Source organism: Periplaneta americana, chromosome 10 (assembly GCF_040183065.1).
Source record: "Periplaneta americana isolate PAMFEO1 chromosome 10, P.americana_PAMFEO1_priV1, whole genome shotgun sequence".
Lineage (NCBI taxonomy): Eukaryota > Metazoa > Arthropoda > Insecta > Blattodea > Blattidae > Periplaneta > Periplaneta americana.
In genome coordinates, this window is record NC_091126.1 from 173,663,489 (window position 1) to 173,687,701 (window position 24,213).

Sequence of the window (24,213 nt, forward strand, 5' to 3'; positions counted from 1 at the left end):
TCTAGTCAGACAATTCGGTAAATAACAGCAGCTGCATTTAAGTTGAAAAGTATTGATGTGTATAGGTGTGAATTATTTCCTTTGGAGTACTTAAAAATGTACTTCAAAGGCATTTTTTTAAAGAAATGTAAAATTAACCAATTTGTTATTGATTCAGAAATAGTTTGTTTCACATTTGACTATTACCGGTATCATTAATTTTCCTTAACTGTAGTTGGATTGTGTTGCAGAGTTTGGTAATGGTATATGCACATCTGATACACACGCAACTCGATGCTGTTCTCAATTTTTTGTCTACTGTTCCCGGTCCAACTGGTCAATCGGCACTGCAGTTTGTTCTCACAGAATGGTGTTCACGGCAACACCTCTTCTACGGAGCTTATGAAGGAAAAGTTAGGTTTGTGTGTTACAGTTTCCATCCCAACAAATACCATATAATTATCACTAATTTCACAGATACAGTAAAACCTCGATAAGATGTGCCCGCTTATTAGGCTGTCCCGTGTAATACGCTTTTTTTTTGTCCGGTCCCTGCACATTTGATATATAACGCCTTAATAAAAATACCTCGTTTGTTGCATTCAAGTCCCGCATAATACGCTGATTTTGTGGAATATTTTCGATGTAATTTTCAGCAATGTACTGTAACAGCAATGAAACATTTTGGCCATTGAACTTACTGGTGCCATTAACCTGAAAAGTACTGGTATTCGACCCTTTACCTGAGCATTTAAACCTTCATACTATATAATACCCCACCCTCTTATTACACTCTCTTATTCGACTCCTTACCTGCACTTTTAAAGCCTACATACAGTTACAATACCTCACCCTCTTGCTAACCCTCTCTCTCAAACAGCATTCCTCACTCGACCATAATAAAATTCTGGAAATTTTTGCTGGTCAGTTTGTTGTCCTTTAGTGTATTGAAGTGTCTTTGAATGTGATTACAATGCGTGTTAAACGAAAAACGCTTTCTGTATCGGAAAAATTGGAAATCTTACGAAAGTACGATGAAAACATTACTCTTCATCAGAAATAACTGTCTGATTCATAAGGGTACATACACGTTGAAGCAACGATAAACGATAAAAGAAACTACCTAGCGACGCTTTGGTATTATCAAAGAATCAAGTGTTCATATCGGAGCAACGAGGACGCGGGAAGCGAACATTTTGATTTATCAGTAGAAGATATTGTATGCATCCACTTAATGAAAGAAGATTATAGGAAATATCAGCTGCTAAGTTCAAGGTTAATATAACTTAAATACGTACAAAATTAAACCCGTTTCTCATCCCAAAGATAGTATAAATTCGTTGTGTTGTGATTGGTTCTTGTGATCACATAACATATGACGAATAAATACACAACTGATCAATTTGCCAATATCTACAATAATTAATTTAATATGCCAAAATAATAATAATAAATCGATTAATATTCGGACATATTGATAACCACCGGTAATTATACAGATTAATATTATCTTAATCAGAGATCATATGAACGACAAGAGCGAAGAAAATGGAACTTTTCTTTTTCGTCGCTTTTATCATGTATCTTCGCTTTTATTGTTACTCCAATATGCACACCTCAATAACAATGCATGCTTCAATTCTCTCTGATATAGCATCGCTGCTTCTTTTATCGCTTATCGTCGCTCCAACGTGTATGTACCCTTAGGAATCCCATCATCGACATATCACGACTCAATCACTGCAGTTGCGATGTCAGGAGGATGTAAGCGCAAGAGAGTGAAGTGTGGTAATCATGAGGACTTGGAGAACATGCACAAGGCAAACAACTATAAATGACTCTTTTCGAAAGAATTAAGTACAGTACATACATACAGTATGGTAAATGTCTTTAACGTACAGTACAGTAATTACATAATAGAGTAACACTGTATTACCTTTCATGAATCAAGTATTTCAATAAAGAAGAATGCTAATAGATACTGTATATAAGTCAAAATTAGTATACCCGCCTAATATGCAGTCCCGGTTAATATGCGATTTACACGCGGTCCCTTGAACAGTGTCTTATCGGGGTTTTACTGTATTAAATAATCATGCACTTGATAAGAGTTGTTAAATAAATTTCAATTAAAAGATCATATCCTGAATAGGAAATAATATATTAAAATACTGGGACGTTACTTTTAGTGTATAAGATAAATTTTAGTATTATCATTTGAAATAAGAAAAATTATTGTATCAGTAATTTACAAATTGTTGTGTCAAAAAATTTATTTGAATGTAATTACAGTACCGTGGCCTTGTGTAAACTGCTAGAACATGGGATTGCTTCTAATGACAATCGTTTAAATGACATCACTGTGAAAGGAGATGAAGTATTTGTGTCAGAAGGTATAAGAACTCGTTCCCAAACTCAAAACCAGTCACCGCAGTGGACAAACATCCCTCTCTTAGTGAAGATATACAAGTTGCTAGTGAACGAGTTGAGCAATCAAATGGAAGCAAATATGGCTAGGAATGAAGAGGAAGAGGTGAGTGCTATTTTTTAGGAAATAACATTCTTGCAGTATCTGCTTTTCAAATAGAAACTTGCTTGAAGTCTTCTTCAGAGTTATAGGACACTGCTCAACATATTAAACAACAAGGTGGACTTGAGTAAGAGCTGGTTAATTCGTGTTTCATAATGTTTTACGACGAAAATATTTGTGGCATCACATTTCTGTTTGTACATTATTTTTTGTGTGTTCGTTAATTAAACTAAATGAGGGTTATTGATGTATCATTATTTGAAGTTAAATTACTCATAATTCTTAATTAAGGTACAGTCACACGCCGCTACTTTTGCTGCGCAACTTTCGTGCTGCAGCTGCAAAAGTTGCGTGTTGTGTTCACACATAAGCCAAAAGTAGCGCCCTGCACGCTACTTTTCGTGCTGTGCAACCCGAGTGCAGCAAAAGTTGCAACTGGAGGTTGCGAGTCTGTTAACACACAAGGCACTACTTTTGCAGCCGCAGTCATGCTGCGGGTTTCCATCTCCGTGTTGATTTCTCAATATACATTTTGTGGTTATGTTCGATTATTGTGAAACTCATGCGAAAGCTTACTTATCTATTATTTGCTTTTCTGTCCTAACTAGTATTCAGAAATTGGCATTATTTTTACTATAAAGCTTTTAAAAACGCCTATATACTTAAATGATAACCAACAGCATATTCACGTAATCAATGTTGGCAACCCTCCTGTTTGAAACTACGCTACAGAAAATTAAAAAAATGAATTATATCGTCAGCAATTATGCTCAGACTGTGTTGTGCATTTAATAACTGTTACAAATAATTTATTTTCATCACATCTAACATTAAAATACATCCAAACAATAAAAGTATCATTGGCACACTTGGGTGGCAACACTGGTCGCAACCGCAGCAAAAGTTTCAACAAAACCGATATCAAAAATGCTGTGGCTGCAACCCTGAGAACCCTGTTCACACGTCGCTACTTTTAAGCTGTGCACAGCACGGAAAAGTAGCGAGCAGCAGGTTCGGCAGCCGCTACTTTTCAGGTTGCACCGTTGTTCACATGTCGCAGTACGAGAGTTGCGCAGTTTTTTGTACTGCTTCGCTGCAAAAGTAGCGACGTGTGACCGTACCTTTAATTAGGAGTCATGATTTGGGGTAAATGTACAGTGTGGTAAAAAGTTTGACACCCATCCAAAACAGGTAATGAGCTACAGGCCTTAAACTTTGTGCTAACATACACATGTTACTGTTTGACATGAAAGTACAGTAGGAATGCTACATTTAGTAAAAACCAGGAGTCTCTAGCTTTATCTGTTGAAACTTTGACATCGTTTATAATTTAATGCACCATTGAAAAAAGTCATTTATATATAACGAAACAAATTATAACTCGAAAATAGCTTGAGCTAGGTTTCTGAATTTTTTTATACAAGCAGGTCTACGAGGTAGCAGTAAGACCATTATTGCTAAAGCTCATAAAAAGACTTACTTACCTATGGCTTTTAAGGAATCCTGAGCTTCACTGCCATCCACACATAAGCCCCCCCCCCCCCCATCGGTCTCTATCCTGTGCAAGATTAATCCAGTCTCTGTCATATCCCACCTCCCTCAAATCCATTTTAATATTATGCTCCCATCTATGTATCGGCCTCCCCAAAAGGTCTTTTTCCCTATGGCCTCCCAACTCTATATGCATTTCTGGATTCGCCCTTATGTGCTACATGCCCTGCCCATCTCAAATATCTGGATTTAATGTTTCTAAATTATGTCAGGTGAAGAATACAGTGCGTGCAGTTCTGTGTTGTGTAACTTTCTCCATTCTCCTGTAACTTCATCTCTCTTAGCCCCAAATATTTTCCTAAGAACCTTATTCTCAAACACTCTTAATCTCTGCTCCTCTCTCAAAGTGAGAGTCCAAGATTCACAACCGTACAGAAGAACCGGTAATATGTAAAAAGAAAAGTGTTAAAATTATTGGAGGGATTGAAGTTTTGCTAAATTTAGTGAAAACGGGATAAAATGTAGCTAGAAGAAACACTGTTTTTAGTTTCCCTCCAGTGCTCCCTAGATCGTCATAATATCTCTCGTGTCAGAGCTGTGTATTAGGAGTTCTTCCTCCTACTATCACTCTTCCCATGTTCTGAAAACAAGTACACAGGTAGTGGTTGTGATATGAAACAATAAATGTATTCTGGATACTTAAAATTTACTATAATTGGCGATACTTTGAATATTGGTATTTTTATTTCTGCAGACTGATGAGGATTCAGATGAAGATGATTTTGGTCGAGAAGATCAAGGAGTTCCTATTTCACAATTATTAGGAGAAAATATTTATAAAGGTTGGTACATGTCATTTTAAAATTAATACAAAAATTAGAAATTCATAATTCCAATATCAAGTTGATAATTTAAAAATTATATATTAGAATAAATAAAGCAATAAATTCAATAAATGTTTACTTTCTGGCTAGATGTGTAAAGTAGTAATTCGTTTTCTTACACTCATAACGAGTGCAATATCACATGCAAAAATATTCTGGATTTGAATATTTAACAATTTTCGTATATGCAGTGTATAGCCAGGCAACATGTATTTCCAAGTGCACAGAAATCAAATGCTCCTACCAGTCAGGGGCCCGTTTCACAATCCTTACAAATTACAAATTAACAATATACAAATAACAAGTAAAAGATTACAAATGCTTGTAAATTGTGTTTCACAATGCTATCTTATTAATTTGTAAAGTTTGACGAACTTTACAAAATCAGCTAAAGAAATTTACAAATACGCATTATTGGTTACACAATATCACCAACGACAGTTAACAAAAATCGCTAAGGAGCAGAGCTAAAGTCGCTGTATTTTTACCACTATCGATACATATGTTTATATTTTGTACTACGAGGAGGATCCAGGAAATAACGACCGTTTTGTTGTAATAATTAAAAATATATATATTTATTTGAAAAAACAAAGTCTGTTACATAACTGAAGCTTCCTTTACTTCTCTACATAATCACCACCTACATTTAAACATTTGTCGTATCTGTTCACTAGCTTTAGAATTCCCGTGTTATACTCCTCTGCCGCCAGTTCATTAAGCCAGGTGTTCACTGTCTTCTTCAACTCTTCATCACTTCCAAAACGCGTACCACCCAGAAAGTCTTTCAGCTTAATGAAAAGGTGAAAATCGCTAGGAGCAAGGTCTGGACTATAGGGCGGATGATCAAAGATTTCCCAACCGAATTGAGCCAGCAATTCTCGAGTTGAAGCAGCAGTGTGCGGGCGGGCACAGATTTTGTGGTAGCCAAGATGTTGCGACACAATTTCACCAAGCAAAGAACGAGAAATGTCAGGAAAGGCAATATGCAATTCGTCGAGTGATGTGCGCCTGTCTTACAAGATTCTGTCGTTCACTTTAGTCTTCAGGTCTTCTGTGATGAGTGATGGGCGTCCGGGTCGAGTTTCATCGTGGACATTTGTTCGCCCATTGTTGAACACTTCGCATCATTTTCTCACATTTCTTTCATTCATTACAGTATCACCATACACTTCTTTCAATTGCCGGTAAATTTCTGCAGGTTTCAAATATCGGGCATTCAAAAATCGAATCACACTCCTCACCTCACAGTCAGCGGGATTATCAATCACATCGTTCATTTTGAAGTAACACAAAATGCACAATGGTGACTTGTTGCAACCAGTACTCACATCATTATGAGAACACATGTTAAGGAAGCCAGTTGACCTTCAAATAAGGAAGGGGAGTCAGCTGCATGGCGGGTATGCGCGAACGGTCGTTATTTCCTGGATCCCCCTCGTAAAATAGATTATTCTAAGCTTGCTGATTCATATTTCACCAACGGAAAATGTAAAGTATTGTTTAAAAAAATTAAAAGTATTTAGATTTTTATATGTTGGCGAGAATGGAGTTTAATGTGATGTGATTGGTCGAGTATACCAATATGTCTGTTACTTAAATAACCAAAGTAAGTGCCAAATTCAGTCACATACGTAAATAACAGATTTGGTCCGCGTACAAATATGCAATTGATAAAATAATTACAATGTCTACCTCAAAATCAGGTTCATTTTTTTGTGTTGATCTATCAGTATTTATTAATGTTACATCCATAACCTCACGAAAATTAGTGACCCCAGCAGCAGCATAAAAGTTATGTGCTGCAGTAAATAACATTTTGGTAATCAAAAACCTGTCTCGAATTTAACTCTTTTAGCGACATCAACTTTTGCACACATATCTTAGAAATTCCATGCTTATCTACTAACGCACGGAACTGACAGCTAGTATATTAAACCAATGCAAAACAATACACTTCTCGCTTTGAGGTTAGGGCACCACTTTTCCATGTTGGATGTGATGTCCCATATCTTGAAGGAGAGATTCCAGCGAAACGGGACTCAAAACGACTATAGAATACCGCGTAAGTAGTGTCGTTATTGTATTATTGAATTAATTTATTTTTGGTGCAGGGAACTTCTTTTTTAAGTGCGACTATTTATTAAATACAGTCTTCGTATATAAATACTCATGTGGTATTCTGAAGTATAGCGCGGGACTCATTCGAAACCTTTCAATAAATTCATACAATGATACGAACGTATTATTAATTCTTGGCCGGAAAATTTTACGTATACGTCTTTGTTTGATTAGGCCTAAATTCAATATCTTCGTCTGAGTCATTAGAACTACTTAATAACATCAAAACTGCTCTAGTTTAATTCTTAATATTACCCAGTTACTCAAAAATTAATTTAATAAATTTTTCTTTATTGTATTTATTCAGAATTTGTTGCAATATCAAACTTTACACATCTCAGAGCTATTGTAGAAAAATGTGCTAACTTTACAAGTAAAGTTTACACGTTTGTAAAATTACTCTTCATTGTGAAACAGAATGCTTGTAAAGTGAGCAAAATTTAATTTGTAAAGATTTGATTTCCTTTGTAAAGTTCAACATTACAAACAAAGATTGTGAAACAGAAGTTTACAATCTACAAGCAAAGTTTACAATTTACAAAGCTTGTAAACATTGTGAAACAGGCCCCAGGATGCAGTAGAGTGTTACATCATTTGGCTTATGCCTATGGAAGAGTGCAGATCTGGTGCTGTGGAGTATATGTAGTTTAAAATTGTTTTACTCCTACTACATTAGAGTATTTCTGGTCTTAAAGTGTAAAATGGCCTAACTCTCTGTCACATCTCTTATCAGTTAGTGGGTGTGGATGAATGACATCATGCGTGCCTTACGAACAGAAGCACTGTGTTTTGTATGTGGCAACACTGTAATAAAAAGTAACGAGTCTGCTGTCATCTAAGGCCCATCTTAATATTGTGCATGTAAGATTTTGGTGAAGTATTATTATAAAGAAAATAAACTTAACCCATGCCAGTAAACTCTGCATCAGGAAACTCTGTATGGATGTGGGGAATATGGGTCTCGAAATGAAATTGAAAAAATAACAAATAAATAAATAAAGAGCGAGGAGCCCAAATTACCCGAGATAAAGAATTGTACGGCTGTAGTGGCCCACTTTCACTATGTTCTATCAATAGGAGCAGTTTTTGCTATTATAGCAGGATTCATCCAATGATATCCACTATTTACAGGTCTAACTATAAATCCTAAATGACTAAAAGCTCAATTTGCAATTATATTTGTAGGAGTAAATATAACATTTTTTCCACAACACTTCCTTAGACTAGCCAGTCCCAACAGCTTTCTCAAATTCAAATGAGGGCACTGATGAGCAGTGTTTTTATGTGGTTTTCACTGCTGGCAGACAATGACATATCTGTCACCACCAACTCCAGTTACTGTCACATACTGGGCGTTCATTTCAAAGTGTGTCATGACGTCAGTGTTGATGAGTCAGCGATTTGAAGCGAGTTTCAGCTTTTGTGTCAGAGCAGTTGCCTGTTAATCAAGGGCGTTCAATCTGAACTTGAGAACGTGTACGGTATAACTTGAACATCATAGCAACAGATGGCGTGCAATTAATTGCTTCTTATTTAAGATAGATTGAATAATCAATGCTTTTTGAATGCAACCCAAATGTTATATTTAACTACTATCCTATGATGCTCATTCTAATGATCCTTGATTTCATTCGTGATATAAACCAATTAGTAGAATTAATAAAAATACTGTTCTGATAATTGTTCGGTCTGTGTGCTACCATAACCTCTTTCGAACTGTGTTTTGCGCGGCCAAGTCATACACAGGGTATTTGTTATCATCGGTTGCGTACGGCAACATTCCACAATACAAATCAAATGCTCCGTGCCAATGTTGACCGTCGAAGTTAATGTCAACAAATACGTAAGTAATCGTCTTAACCCTCTGCTCATTTCCCGACAGTAAGAAAAAACTCACCTCAGTACATGTTTCGAAACAGTTCACATTCCTGCCACTACCGGCATTACTGTACGTATCGGTAAGTACTCTTCTGAATGAACGCCGTACTTGCTAGGCAACTTCTCTGGCAGATAAGTAATACACCTGTGCGGAAGTGTAGGAAGATTGAATTCTCTAGGCTCATTGACTAGCCACGTGACGGCATACAGCGAGCCATGACACACTTTGAACTGAACACCCAGTAGAGTTGTGGCCTCATAGAATACTGTTCCGGTAGTTTTGGTAGAATACAAAAATCAGATATTCTACGTTAGAAATCGTCGAATTGGTAGCACTGGTCAGAAAAAGAAATTTGAATGCATGTGTAGGATTCAGATTATTTTTTTTTTAATTAAGGGTTACAGAATGATATAAAAAAACCAACGAAATACCATTGTAGGGTACTCAAATATGGCTCTGAGCTGATTGAGTTTTATAATTAGTGTGAATGTTAAGTTGGACGTATGTGTAAGATATTAAACAGGTACAGTGTATACATTTTATCTTCCTCCACCTACTTACGGGATCTATGCTGCAGCAATGCCTAGTTGCGCACATCCCATTCAAGGGCACACATAGCCACTGTTAGATGGTTGTCCTCTTACTATGTGCAGTTTTGAGTTGATTTTCAGTGCTTCAGTAAGTATGTTGTGTGCACTGTTGACTTTCATTTCTCTCTTTGTGTCTGTTGTTTGAGTCATTGTTTGAGTCACAGTTCAGAGATTTAATACAGAACAAAAAATTTTCATTTATTGTAACTTTTTAAAATACCATCCATCTGCTCAGTGTCAGAGAATTTCAAGAAAGTTTTTCTCTTGTTGATCCACCTGATAGATCTACAGTTCGTTCAGTAGTGAATAAAGTCAAAACAACGGATCATTGTTGGACAAGAAAAGAAGACAAAGGTGCTATGTTTTAACTGTGGAAAAGTTGGATAATTCGATGCTTGATTAGAACAATCTTTGTGAAAATCTCTTACAAAGTTAGCACATGAAGCTGGGGTCAGCCGTACGTCAGCAAAATTAAATAAAATTTAATTCATACAAAGTAACATGTGCATGCCCTAGAACCTGGAGACCTACATAGGAAAATCAATTTTTGCAACTGGTTTATTCAATCTGTACATGACGGCAGTTTAGATCCACAGTATTTATGATCTTTTAGTGACGAAGTATGGTTTCATTTGCATTGACGAGTTTTTTAATTACATTTTATTTAACGACGCTCGCAACTGCCGAGGTTATATCAGCATCGACGGTGTGCCAGAATAAACTTTATTAATGCACTATAAATCATAATAAATTCTTCAAATAAAGTAATTGGTTGTTGCCTGCTGCAACATTTCAGACTTATTTCATTTTAGTAAAATACAGAGCACGGAAAGACAAGTCGGGAACTGTACTTAACTTATTTTACACTAAAAGTGGACTTATCGACTTTACTAGTAATAGGACGATATATACATAGGTAGACCAGCGAATAGGGATTGTAAAGAATGGACACTTCGCGTCGGTACCTTTGATGTAGCCGGACTGATTTCAATGGCCTTCAAGCCAGCTAAAGCGTCAGATTCTGCTTTCTCCCTAGAGTTGGCGCTGACATCACACCAGCTAGCAGTCGACACAGCGGAAATATAACACATACAATTAATACATCTAGGTACATTATGTACTCAAATAAAATAAATTGGATCCATAAAATAATAAATCCTTCATTAACTGTAATGTCTAGATTCTAGAGTTCCTTTATAATGAGAGTTGAGACGTTGACCCCAACAACAATTAAAATATGTAATGATTTGATAGCGCTGAAAATGGAAAAACAAAACTCTTACGAGAAGTAAAACCATATACCTATATTATATTATATACAAATATTAAACGAATTCGATACTTAATTTTATAATGTATTATATTATTTTATAATATAATTTATGATATCTGAAATATAAAAAATTATTATTACAACTAGTTTGTCACTGAGAAATGAGGAAAAGCTGTTAACTTGAATTTATTTGAAGCAAAGCGTTACTGGATTATGCAATAAGGTAGGCGATGTTTGGATCCTGTGCCTTAACTCTATTCTCAATTATTATCTTAGCGTATGCTCGATTACACTACCTCTAGCACTTGAAAGTGGAACTAGCCGCTGGCGCACAGAGAAACAAAACACAGGAAAATTCGCTCAGTGTCCATTCTTTATAATTCCTATTCGCTGGGTAGACCTTACATTATATGCACACATACATTTTAAAATTTATGTTACATATCTTTTAACTTATTTATTTCCCTTATTCATTTTTCTCTTACTTTCTAAAGGCATGTTCCTAAGGATTTTATTATCTGTTCATTTGTAATTCTTGATAGCGTATTGTATACCTGCCACTGCGAGAATGAATGTTGATGCAGCCGACCGTAACTAAAACGCCATGACCGCACTGATAGAAAAGGTGGATGGGGTAAGAAGCCGTAAAAGGCAGTCGCTCTGAGGAGCTACAATTCTGCAGGTCTGACCTAGGTAATTTATTGCCTTTGCCGTTACACAACCACCACCATCACACAATCACAGCCATTATCCCATCCACCAGTGTGTTGAGTAAGAGCTGTAGTTACAGTAAAACTGTAAAATTTAATGGTATCTGTGTGTGTTATTCTTGGCAGGAGGAATGGACGATACAGGGGATGAAGAAGAAGATCCTGATGCCCTAAAGGACCCTGTTTATCACCTCAATATCCAGCAATACCTGACTGAATTTCTTCAGTCTTTCAGCCAGCAGCCATACTTCCATGCCTTTCATGAACACTTAAATAAGCAGGAGAAACAAGTTCTGGCCTCTATAGGAGTAGGAGCATAAGACTGAGGATGACAGTTTTATATTTTCGCAAAGTGATGTGTAATAGAATGTTGAGAATCTACAAAAACTGTGAATATATTTTAATACAATTAGAAAATGCTTAGAATATATCCATGCTATAGGGAGATTATTGTATCATTGTATTTTGAGTTCTATGCAACACTCGTTATATTCTCAACTGTTACTGTGTGCTTTATTATTGAGAAATTATTCATAACACTTACTGCACAAGGCATACTAGAGTTGTCGTAAAATAATGTTATAAATTTCAATCAAAGACACAACTACCTGCAAATGTTTATTTGCTACATGAATATAAGGTATATAAACGTTTTCGCCTTGTGGGGCATCATCATATATATTAAAATTATGTGATCTGAACTTAGATTAAATTAGATTTATAAAAACAAATACGAACAGTGTGTAATACATGGTGATAAAATTTCATGAGTTATATGTATACTAATTGTAAGAAGAAATAAGATAAAATGATGAATTTCAATGTAGTGTAAATTCAAATATGATTAAAATTGGAATTGTGTGTACATATAACTCATGTTACATTATAATACATATTTATCAAATAATGTTATGCAAATTATGATCATGTTAAAATCAAATGAATAAATGGATAAAATCTTGGGTTAAAGTTATTCAATGTTTAGAAAATGACACATCTTGGAGAACTGTGTATCATACCGAAGTTTGCAGTAATCGATGTTGTAGGTTGATTGTGATGTGCGTATAAATTATCATTCATATACGGTAAACATAGAAGTATGATTTATTTATACAAATTATGAGCATTATTTAGCGATCAAATGGGATAGAAGTCTATTTTGGTTTTGGAGATGTGAAAAGGTGTTAAGATTACTTACGAGTATTTTGCTTGATTGTAATCTAAATGTTGTCTAGTTTCGATGCAAATAGTGGTTATCCTTGTTCCTTTAGATCTAAATAATCTATCTTTTATAATGCATATCATTGTTGAATTACTGTGTTTAATTAAGATGTGTGTATATGGAAGAATTCTGTAAAAACAAGAAATGTTGCCATTAATATTTCAATCAATTTGAACTATTTTAAGAGAAAAGTGATGTGAGAATGAATAATTAATTCTATGAAAGCGAATATGGGGGTATTAATTTGTATAATATTATATTAATAACGGTTTTCAAATTACGTACGTGTATGTGGGAGTGTTGATGGTTTGAAGTAGACTGAAGTTGAGTGATTGTGTGTGTTCTGCTGTGTAATAGCGGAGTAATATTGAAGGGAACTATTTGAAAGATGGCATGTCATGATGTAAATGGATCTACTTTAAATTGTGTAAAGCGGGTTACTAAAGTTTAGTAAATTTTCATTAATTATATTTTTATCTTTATTGTGGTAACTTTAACCCAAGATTTTATCCATTTATTCATTTGATTTTAACATGATCATAATTTGCATAACATTATTTGATAAATATGTATTATAATGTAACATGAGTTATATGTACACACAATTTCAATTTTAATCATATTTGAATTTACACTACATTGAAATTCATCATTTTATCTTATTTCTTGTTACAATTAGTATACATATAACTCATGAAATTTTATCACCATGTATTACACACTGTTCGCATTTGCTTTTATAAATCTAATTTAATCTAAGTTCAGATCACATAATTTTAATATATCTGATGATGCCCCACAAGGCGAAAACGTTTATATACCTTATATTCATGTAGCAAATAAACATTTGCAGATAGTTGTGTCTTTGATTGAAATTTATAACATTATTTTATGACATTACTAGACACATCTGAAATATAAAATGAATTGCAAAATACTAGAGTTGTGACTATATGAAATAATACAACAGTGGTTCTGGTAACTTCTGCAGTTTGAATGTTTCTTGCAATATTCAGAGAAGCATTGTAAGAAGAGTAATAAAAACGAAAAATATAATAATAAAGCACTGTTACTTTCTCCCTTCGAAATATGAGAATACAGAGTGGCGTTATTTATAATACTGTACAATACGTTTGAGAGTTTATTTCAAGACTTTGTATGTTGATTACATTTTGTAAGAATCGTGTACTTTAGAATTAATAATGAATTTTAATCCAACACCAAGGGAAGGGTTGCGCATGCTGGGCATAATGCGGGAATATAATTCTAATTGTTCTACTATAGTAAGGACAACATACGCTAAAATAGCATTGAAATTGTAAAAATAATATATATATATATACATATAAACATAAGGAAGAAACATATAATTTAAGTTGTAAGAAATGAAATTATTATAAAAATGAGATTGACTGCAGTTTTCTGTTTCCCTTATCATGAGTATTATGGGAGCTGGTATGTTCAGTGTTCTCAGATGCTGTATTTGTTCAAATCATGAAGGTTACTTGAAACTTCCTGCTCTTCCTCAGGTATATTATTTGTTGGTTTGATGTTGCTGTATAAACTTGTAGGAATTTACACCAATGATAAGCTTTGTAATATATGTACAGTACAGGAGGCAAGACTTGTCCTGCGACCTTATCATGTGTCGTGGGTATGTAACCAATGGGCGTGGAGGGGGAAGATAGGTTTCAGTCTGTTATGAACTTTAACGTCAGTAGATTCGTATAATAACCATCATGAAACAAACTCTCTTTCTGATAGATCATTCTTTCCCCTCTCGCACAGCTCAAATGCCAGGTCTCACCTCCTCATCTGTACAAATAATCAGCTTAAACCTGTTTCGTATTTTAGCAGCAGACAGTTTCTGGAAGATTTGAATTGTATTTCTCTTTGTTGTGGAACATAGAGAAGGAAACTCTTGGTGAACATTGTACTTTTTATATGCACGCTGTTGAATTGTAGAACCTGAAATCAGTGCTGTGATGGGAATCTCACTTTTCATTGTTCTTTTTCCTAAGAAGGAAAGACGAAAGTATTTTTTTAATTTTGTAAATGTCGTCAAGGACGTGAATGAATTTTTTAGTTATACATTAAGGGCCATATTCATAGACATTCTTAGTGCGGGCTTCCGGTGGATGATCAGTGAACTAACGCTTTTCGTATTCATAAGACAATGTTAGCAATATGATACGATATGAATCCTGTACAAGTAATCACTCGATACCCGGGTCTAGTTTAGCACGCTCGTAGTGCGGGCTAGCGAAATGTCTGTGAATAGCACCCTATGTATTTGCTATAAATATTAATATACATTATCCACTGCGTAAGTTAAAAAATTTCTAGTTTTTTGTTACATTTTTGTAGTCTTTAAGAGTAATTTATTGTCGGATGTTTTGTCGCATGATCTTGTTATCCATATTTTTTTTTTTTTACTTAGTTATTAATAATAAATATGTTATTGTTATTTAATGACACTGTATCAACTGTAGTCCATCCGAGTGGTTATGTTGTATCTCGATCTCCCCCCTTTCTGCTGGCACCTTTGTAAAGGCTTGTGCCTGGACTGTCTTAGCTATTTCCTGAAAAGATTTGCTGTTCAGAATTGAGAACTGTTTTACAAAACTCAACATGTACAAAATTTTCAATATCAAGTTATGTGTGACATCGTATATTTTGAAGTAAGAGGAATCGAATGGCATTATCAGAATTAAGCTAAACTTAACATCTATTGGTGCAATTTCATTACAAACATAGAGAAGTTTGTCAAAACTTAACATATACTGGGAGAAAGATTTTACAAAACTTAACATCTACTCAATTTTCAATCTTTTCTTATATTGTTAGCACTTTGTATGGAATATTTACTAACCCTGCATTCTGCTAATTAGCAACACTGTCAAGTTTCACATGTGTTTCACTCAACAATGAACAATAATTTACTGCTTTCTTAAATCAACGTTATTGTAGGCAGAGGTTGTCTTCACTGTAAACGTTATTTATAATTATCTACTGAAATAGATACAATTACCAAGGTATGTATCTATATGTTGTAGCTTTGATAATTCGTGAAAAGAATAATTATTATTTTATCCACAAAATATACATTTTATAACTTTTATTTTTATTTTATATTAATCCAGATATGCCTGAAATATTTTTTTGCAATTTTTGTATATTTTTCAAATCTCATTTAATGCAGTATATAACTGAAGTATTTGTATGTTGTCGAAACATTCTAGTTGTAACTGGTTGAGCTAGAAACAGGTGTCCTTTTAAAAGGACAGTAGGCATATGAGCATACATTTTGAGGAATAATTGTATACTATGCTTACATGAAGGAAACAACGTAATTGTTGTAATTTACAATTATTATTATTGTTATTATTATTAACAAATTAATTAAACACAGAATAAATATGGGAAATGCCTGTTATTATTCGGTTGAGAAGCTTTTATCATTCAGTCTGCTGTCAAAAAATGTGAAAGTTAGAATTTATAAAACAGTTATATTACCGGTTGTTCTTTGTGGTTGTGAAACTTGGACGCTCACTTTGAGAGAGGAACATAGGTTAAGGGTGTTTGAGAATAAGGTGCTTAGGAAAATATTTGGGGCTAAGAAGGATGAAGTTACAGGAGAATGGAGAAAGTTACACAACATAGAACTGCACGCATTGTATTCTTCACCTGACATAATTAGGAACATTAAATCCAGACGTTTGAGATGGGCAGGGCATGTAGCACGTATGGGCGAATCCAGAAATGCATATAAAGTGTTAGTTGGGAGGCCGGAGGGAAAAAGACCTTTAGGGAGGCCGAGACGTAGATGGGAAGATAATATTAAAATGGATTTGAGGGAGGTGGGATATGATGATAGAGAATGGATTAATCTTGCTCAGGATAGGGACCAATGGCGGGCTTATGTGAGGGCGGCAATGAACCTCCGGGTTCCTTAAAAGCCAGTAAGTAAGTATTATTAACAAATTATTACGTTGTTATTTTATTATAGTTTCTTTATTATTACTACTAATATTATTCTGAAGAATGATGCATTGTGGCTAAATTCGTTTTAACTCTGGAATGCTTTTGTCGTTGAATAGTACCGTATTGCTATTGATACGTAAAAATAAGTAATAGGCGAAAAGAGTGTTGAAGTTTCGAGGAGGAGGTTATATTGGGAGAGAAGTGACGATACATATAATGAAGCAATTGCTGTGGCAATGTCGAAAAACAGGTTTCAGTTCATTTTCTAAAATCTACATTGTTATGACAGTGACAATTTAGATAGAAAATAAGACCTCTTCCAAAAATACTAAATGAAAAACAATAGAAACTTATGTCCGTTCAATACCTCCCTCCAGAACGTCACCAGTCCTCCACTTGTAAACAGATCTTGCTGTGCAAATCTGGCTTTCAGATATATCTCCCTGTGAAGCAGACTTGAATAATTTCAAAGGAAAAATTGTTCCGGAGCCGGGTATCGATCCCGGGACCTTTAGCTTAGCGCACCAATGCTCTGCCGACTAGCTACCCAGCAACTACACCAGACACTGTCTCAACTTTTCCCTTCATATCCACACACCTCAGTGGGCTGACAAGACGCCAGAAACCCAATTTTGAGTGCACACGAACTCTTTGTGGCATTTGTAGGCTGCATTATAGTGATATATCTGTATTTGAGGTGAAATTTCGCCCGTAGCATAATTTTCAAACGTAGATAGCATTTTATGCAGGGAAAATCCACTAAAATTGAAAAAGCGAAACAATTTCAAAATATATGGGGATGTGCCTACTGTCCTTTTAAAAGGACACATAAGTTTTCGCCATTGTCATGTCGCAATGAATAAATATTTCGAATGCATTGTGATTTCACGTTATATTTATGCTTATTAGGAGGCATTTGATCTACAACAATTTGTACAATAATTCCGAACTGTAAAAATATTTAACATTCTTATCCAATTTGCGTCTCAGATGCCATAGCTGAAATAAACGAACAATTCTCACATCCACATCTCAAACTCAACGATGACCAGAACTCTAATTACCAGTCTTAACACACCTAGCAAGCCTCTAATTAAGACCAGTAATAGTGACACCTGTGAAAAAGCAAATGCGTTAACTGTAGAGAGGGTAATTTGAAACATTGACAACTGTCCTTTTAATAGGACAGTAGGCATATCTGGATTAATATTCAGATGGAAAATCAAAGTACTGGTGATGAGTATCCAACTGCAGTTCAAGAAATTTCTCATGGGCGAAAAAGGAAGAGGTTTGACAGTACAAGTAGTAGAAAATAGAGCATCAGTTACACTAAAGAAAGGACAGGTGCGCCTGATATAGACTGCAGTCATGGATTTAAAAGTTTTGGGCAAAAATCTAAACGAACCTGCTGTGAGGCAGCTAAACTTATAAAAAATGATTTGCTTGAATTTAGAGGCAATATCTGTCATGGTAACAATAAAACTCAGCAAGATGTATTTATTTTGAAATTTATCAGAGTTGCCGAACCTACCAGACGAACTATGATGGGAGGTCAGAAAAATAATAGATCTGTAACTTTAACTTACTTCGTACCAATTGTAAATGTGATAGAGTTTCAAGTGTGTGTGTTCAGGAAAATGACAGGGGGTATCAGGAGACAGGATAGGACATTTGGCTAAGAAATACCTGAAAGGGGAAGAGCTGAAAGAGAAAAAGGATGGTAGAAGGCAGAATGAAAGAGATGAGGAAATGACAGGTGATATTAGGAGAGATATTTTGAAGTATAGATGTAGGGATAGTCACTACACACGTAACAAATGTTCAAGATCATATTTACTGCCTGAATTGAATATAACAAAAATTCAGGAACAATTTTGTATGGGAAGAATCAAAGCAGGACAATTGAAGTGTTGACTTCCAAATTACAAATTGTTTTTTATAAACATTTCAATGTAGGGTTTGGATATCCTTGAACGGATACTTGTTCCATATGATATGATATATATTTGTCATTAAGCACTTTCTTCTGGTGAGATGGCACTTCACATATTTGTATACAGTGCCATCCACCTTATTACATAGCAAATTTATGCAAGTCATAACTTACTTCCGTCTCTTTCACTTACGTTCTCTTTAAATGTATCTTGTCACCTCTCCTTCATCGGCCTATCCATCTATATTTCCCCACTTCTCCATTGCTGACCCCCACACTTATATCCTCCCCTCACTTCACTTCACTTCACTTCACTTCCTATTGATATCCTTGTCCCACCCATACTATTTTCTTGTGTTTTCCCCCACTACTTCCCCACTACACCAACTTCTTAAATCATAATGTTTCTTTTTACTATTTGACTTTATTCCTCCATCACTGCTACCTGAATCTGTTCCATTTTTCCTCACTTGCCTTGTCGTTGTTTTCCCCTGACTCTGCAACACACGTACTCGCCTTGGAATCGCCTCACAATGCTGATTGCAGGAATTTTGACGCGTTTGTAGATTTCTGCTACGTGTTGATATTTCCTCCTCAGATGACGTCATAGGCTTTACTCGATCACTTGAAGTTGCTTCTTTCCACATTTCATGTCTGTCTGATGAACTCTGTGTCATGCTTGCCTTGCTATTTTCATTAATGTTGTCCGAGCTGATATCATTTCCAATGCTCCTGGACACTAATCCCCTAATTTTCTCCTTCAGGACTCTCCTATTCCTCTCCATTTCTTCCAAACCTACTACTGGCTCCTTGATGCTTTCGAGACATTCTTCAACACTAAAGATCAAATTGTTAATCTTTAATTTATCACCACACAGTCTTGAAAATTGACCACTTTTCCTAGCTTCTTTCAGGAAAGGGGCCAAAACTCGTCTTCTGCTCCTTCATAACTCCAATCATTGTCCATTCTGATGGAAGTGTTCCCTAGCAACCTTCTGTTTCTCACGATCTTATCCTTCATTGTCATGCTTTTTAATTTCATTAGTATAGGCCTAACTTGATCTGGATTGCGATTTCGATTTCTTCTCCCTATTCTAAATACATCCACAATTTGTCCGTCGCTCAAATCCATTCCAAAACACTCCCAGCACACTCCTATTATCTTCTCGTATGTTTCACCACTATGTTCCTTTTCAATTTCTTCTACTCCAAAAAATATCAAGTTCTTTCTCCTCTTTTCCTCCTCTAAGTGCTCCCATTTGCTTTTCAAACCTTCATTTTCGTGTTGGTTTACTTCCATCTTCTTCCTCATCTCTGCTATGGTCTCCTTCAATGCTACTAAATCTTGTTTCATTTCAATATACTCCATTTCACTCCGGCTTCTTTCACTTATCACACAGGTCAATGCCTCTGCTACGCTTACTTCCACTGACTTGCACAAATGAACCTCCACACTCAGCTACTTGCGTAAGACTGACTTGTTCCGTATGTGTCGAAATGCTTCTCAAAATTAAATATGCTAAAGACTTAGAGGAAAAACATTCCTTCAGAACACATTTTCGACTTCATAAAATGAGAGCAAAAAAATTTCATGATATCATGAAACTGAAAGAAGCTGGCACTGCGAGAGTCTGCTTTGACTGTCAACAAAACCAGCCCTTGCCCAAACTGTCAGTTGGCGAAATATTCTACTCTCATCAACTATGGTTCTATAACTGCATAATTATGGTAGTAAACGAGAAAGAAAAAACACATGTCATTATACTTGGCTTGAAATGCAGATGAGATGGGGGGGGGCAAATGAAATACCATCTGCAGTCAGACTTTTTTAGGTAACTTAGAGACAGTGGCGTAGCGTCAATGTAAGCTAAAAAGCTCAGCTTCCCCAGTTAATAATAATTTCATAATAAACCTTCAGTCTATGGAAAAATTATTTATTAATTTTAATAGAATTTATATTTACACGTTAAATATTGTGATGCGGCAGCTCAGGATGATTTGTGATGCAGCAGTAAACAAGAAGCAGACTGGTTTCTTACACTCATTCTTCTGTATAACCCACCCCACAGATTTTCCATCCCTTTCTAACTAAACTATCCTGGTCACAAGGCTATCAAGAAGCTAGCTTTGATATTGAATTGAAAATAAGTAGTTTCCGAGTTATCCCTTTTCATCAGTTGTGTTCAGTTGAAGTGTTAGTGTGCATTGTGGCTGATATAATAAATAATGAGTGAAATAACAGTTCCTGACACCAATTTACTTGAATTTTTAGGACAGTTCTATTATCAAGACTGACTTACGAACAAAAGTGTGATCTAAAAAACAAATGACCGACTCCCTTGCTGTCAATGAAGGACACAACCAAAAGACAGACGCATACTTACATACTGTATCTATTGACCGTTAATATTGTGATTCCTGTAACTATGACAGGGAGTGAGCTAATGTTATACGTATACGTGTCTATTTGTTAGAGATATGTGTAAACCGTGAAATCATATTTTACTACGCACCATTTGAGATCATGCCTTATTTGTGTTACTTACGAGGTTCCAACCAATCTTCGACTGCTGACTTGACATTGACTACTATTTATTTTAAGACTATGTTTTTGTAATACGTTTTCTCATATTGCATGAAAGACAATTTGAATTAGCTTCCCCTGCTCAAAATTTCATGCTACGCCACTGCTTAGGGAAGAAACTTTCTGGAGAAAATGCTAAAGATCTAACATTGAGATTGTTCTCTGACTCTTGTGCATCATAGAACAAAAATACTGTTATGATGGCTATGCTACTTAGGTTTTGTGAGTCATGAAAGTGTTCAGAAAAATTTATCATTACTTCCCCATTAAGGGTCATAGTTACATGCCACCAGATAAAATATTTGATGTTATCGAAAAGGAACTACGAAAACATGGAAACATAACATTGCCTTCACAGTATCATGCTGTTTTACATAATCATGGCAACTAAATGATATGAGTACTTGGCAAAATGTCTGTGATATTAAATCCATTGTTAGCAATATTGTAAAATATGTTACATTACCTTTCAAGATAAGTGAATCTTGTTTACAAAAATGCAGAAAGGAATGCTATATTATGTGAAGTGCAGACCACTTACACTGGGCCGACAATCATGGTTGAAGTATAGAAGAAAAATGTTACACAATTCAGGGAAATAAGTAATGCTCCATTAATAACACCAAGCAATCATGTGTTAAGAAAGCTGATGTAATTTCATTGTTTTTACTAGGGATAAGTAAAATATTAAAAGTTGTTTAGAGTTTAAAATGAATTTGTAACTGTAGATGTTAGTTAACAATGACAATTGTAATGAAGTTTCAATGTATGATGAAAACATTCACTGGTGTAATTTCATTGTTTTTACTACGAATAAGTAAAATATTAAAAGTTGTTTAAAATGATTAGTACTGTAGATGTTAAGTTTTGAAGAAAACTCTTAGTTTTCAGTAATTTTTTTTCTGACATGTATCAGACCAAATTAATTTTTCTTATTATATGTAGCACATCTCTATAATAATAATAATAATAATAATAATAATAATAATAATAATAATAATAATGATAATAAAATATAATTTTTTCTACATCTTGATTACACAACTTTAACACTGTATCACTTCGGAATATGTGTGATAAGAACTTTCTTGTGTTAAATATTAACGTACCTTGTTAACATGTTTCGATCTATTTTCGGTCATCTTCGGAATGGTCGTTGTTGGTCTTGGTGCCTCTTGTTTCCTGTGTGGGTGCTTTCATAGTGTAGAGTCAAAGAGTGTATGTGTTTTGAAATTGAGTTGTGTTGAGAATATCGTTGGGGTGTGTTTTTGTGTGTCTCTATATTTCGTATTGTTCTAGTGTGTTGAGTTTCTGGCTTTTTGGTTGGATGTGGAGTATTTCCATGTCTGTGTTGATGTTCACTTTTCAGAAACTCAGAACTAGGTTATTATTCATAAAAATGTGTTTCCTGAAAAATCTTAATTTTGTAGATGTTGAGTTTTGTAAAACCGGTCCTCAATTGGGCTTCTACATAATATTATAAAACTCTTTAAAATAATTTAAAGAAAGAGGCCCGTTAAGTATGTAACTGCCATGTTTTGATGACTCTGCGACATAACCACTCGGTCGGACAGTGCTATGGGATTGGTGATAGCGAGATGGTATTTGGCGAAGTGAGGCTGAGGATTCGCCATAGATTACCTGACATTCGCCTTATGGTTGAGGAAAACTCAACCAGGTAATCAGCCAGGTGGGAATCGAACCCATGCCAAAACGTAACTTTAGATCGGCAGGCAAACGCCTCAGCCAACTGAGCTATGCCAGTGTCTGTTGCCCATCTTATAGGAGTCAATTCTTAGAAATAAAATTTTGGGTACCAGGCTAGCAGAATATTTTACAAGGCATTAGAAACTGTTAAACTGCCAAAAATATTAATATTTTATTATTCAGTCCATAAGAAATTCGAGAATTTTCACTGTTAAGTCAGATTGCCTGAGTACACCAAGATTTTGCTTCTTATTTTTAATTTTCATTGTTCTTCGATTCCTGTTCACAGCCCTGTAGTAATGACAATGATAATTGAATGATACGAGAAAAAAATGATACCACTCATAAATCTATGCAAGACAATGGTGATCTAGTAATTATATCACAAAAAATGACTGTAAATGAAAACTTTTCACATGTTAACCAGATTTACACATTATACGTAATTAGTTTCTCATTATAGATATTTCTGGTTGGCATTTGAAAATTGTTGAACTTGTTTTAAAATGGAATTTTGATTTATGTAATTTCTTTTCGCATCATATCAGATGATTTTGTACTTGAACGCAATAAATTTTTTGATACTTCAGTTTATCTCTACATATGAAGTTCATTGTGTACAGTGACGTCACCCAATTTCCTTTCTGGCACCAGGAACTACTTCTGCAGCAGTGTTGCTCACCTAACGAAAAATGATATTGAATATTATTTAGCTCTTTTCAGTCTTACATTCCAATACAATCCGCATACATACATAGAGCCAGATCGCGAGCTTCTTTCTGAGGCTTTGGAGTGGGGGTTTCTGTGTGTGCGGACGACTGCTTACTCATAGAGCGTACTGTTCAAACAAACCTCCCCCCCCCCCCCCCCAGCAAGACTCTTGGGCGAGTCCATGTAAGTGGATGCCAATTCATCTTTCGTGCAGGTGCCACGAGTTTGCGATCAGGCTCTACATACATAAGTGTTCTGCCCAGGGGCAGGTCTTTCACTGCAAACCCAGCATTCTCCAATATTTCCTATTTTCTACCTTCCTCTTAGTCTCTGCATATGATCCACATATCTTAATTTCGTCTATCATCTGATATCATCTTCTGCTCTGAACTCTTCTCCTGTTCACCGTTCCTTCCACTGCATCCTTCAGTAGGCACTTTTCTCTCAGCCAGTGACCCAGCCAATTCCTTTTTCTCTTTCTGATCAGTTTCAGCATCTATCTTTCTTCACCAACTCTTTCAAACACAGCTTCATTTCTTATTCTGTCTGTCCACTTCACACGCTCCATTATTCTCCATATCCACATTTCAAATGCTTCTATTCGTTTTCTTCACT

At 35.2% G+C, this 24,213-nt stretch overlaps 1 protein-coding gene across 2 annotated transcripts in view; it reads left to right on the forward strand.

Moving 5' to 3' along the window:
- Ipo9 (Importin 9) overlaps positions 1-23,487 on the forward strand; it is a 105,128-nt gene extending 81,641 nt beyond the window's left edge. Inside the window, exons 16-20 of one of the 2 annotated variants that reach the window (XR_011334608.1) lie at positions 231-397; positions 2,272-2,512; positions 4,755-4,842; positions 11,290-11,440; positions 11,584-11,718. Coding sequence is in view for 1 of the 2 variants with exons in the window: in XM_069838415.1 (XP_069694516.1) it covers positions 231-397; positions 2,272-2,512; positions 4,755-4,842; positions 11,584-11,777 (690 nt within the window). In the remaining variant the exon portion in view is untranslated. Of the gene's footprint in view, positions 1-230; positions 398-2,271; positions 2,513-4,754; positions 4,843-11,289; positions 11,441-11,583 lie in introns of both variants that reach the window. The other variant, XM_069838415.1, reaches the window with a different exon arrangement.
- Positions 23,488-24,213: the final 726 nt, after the last annotated feature.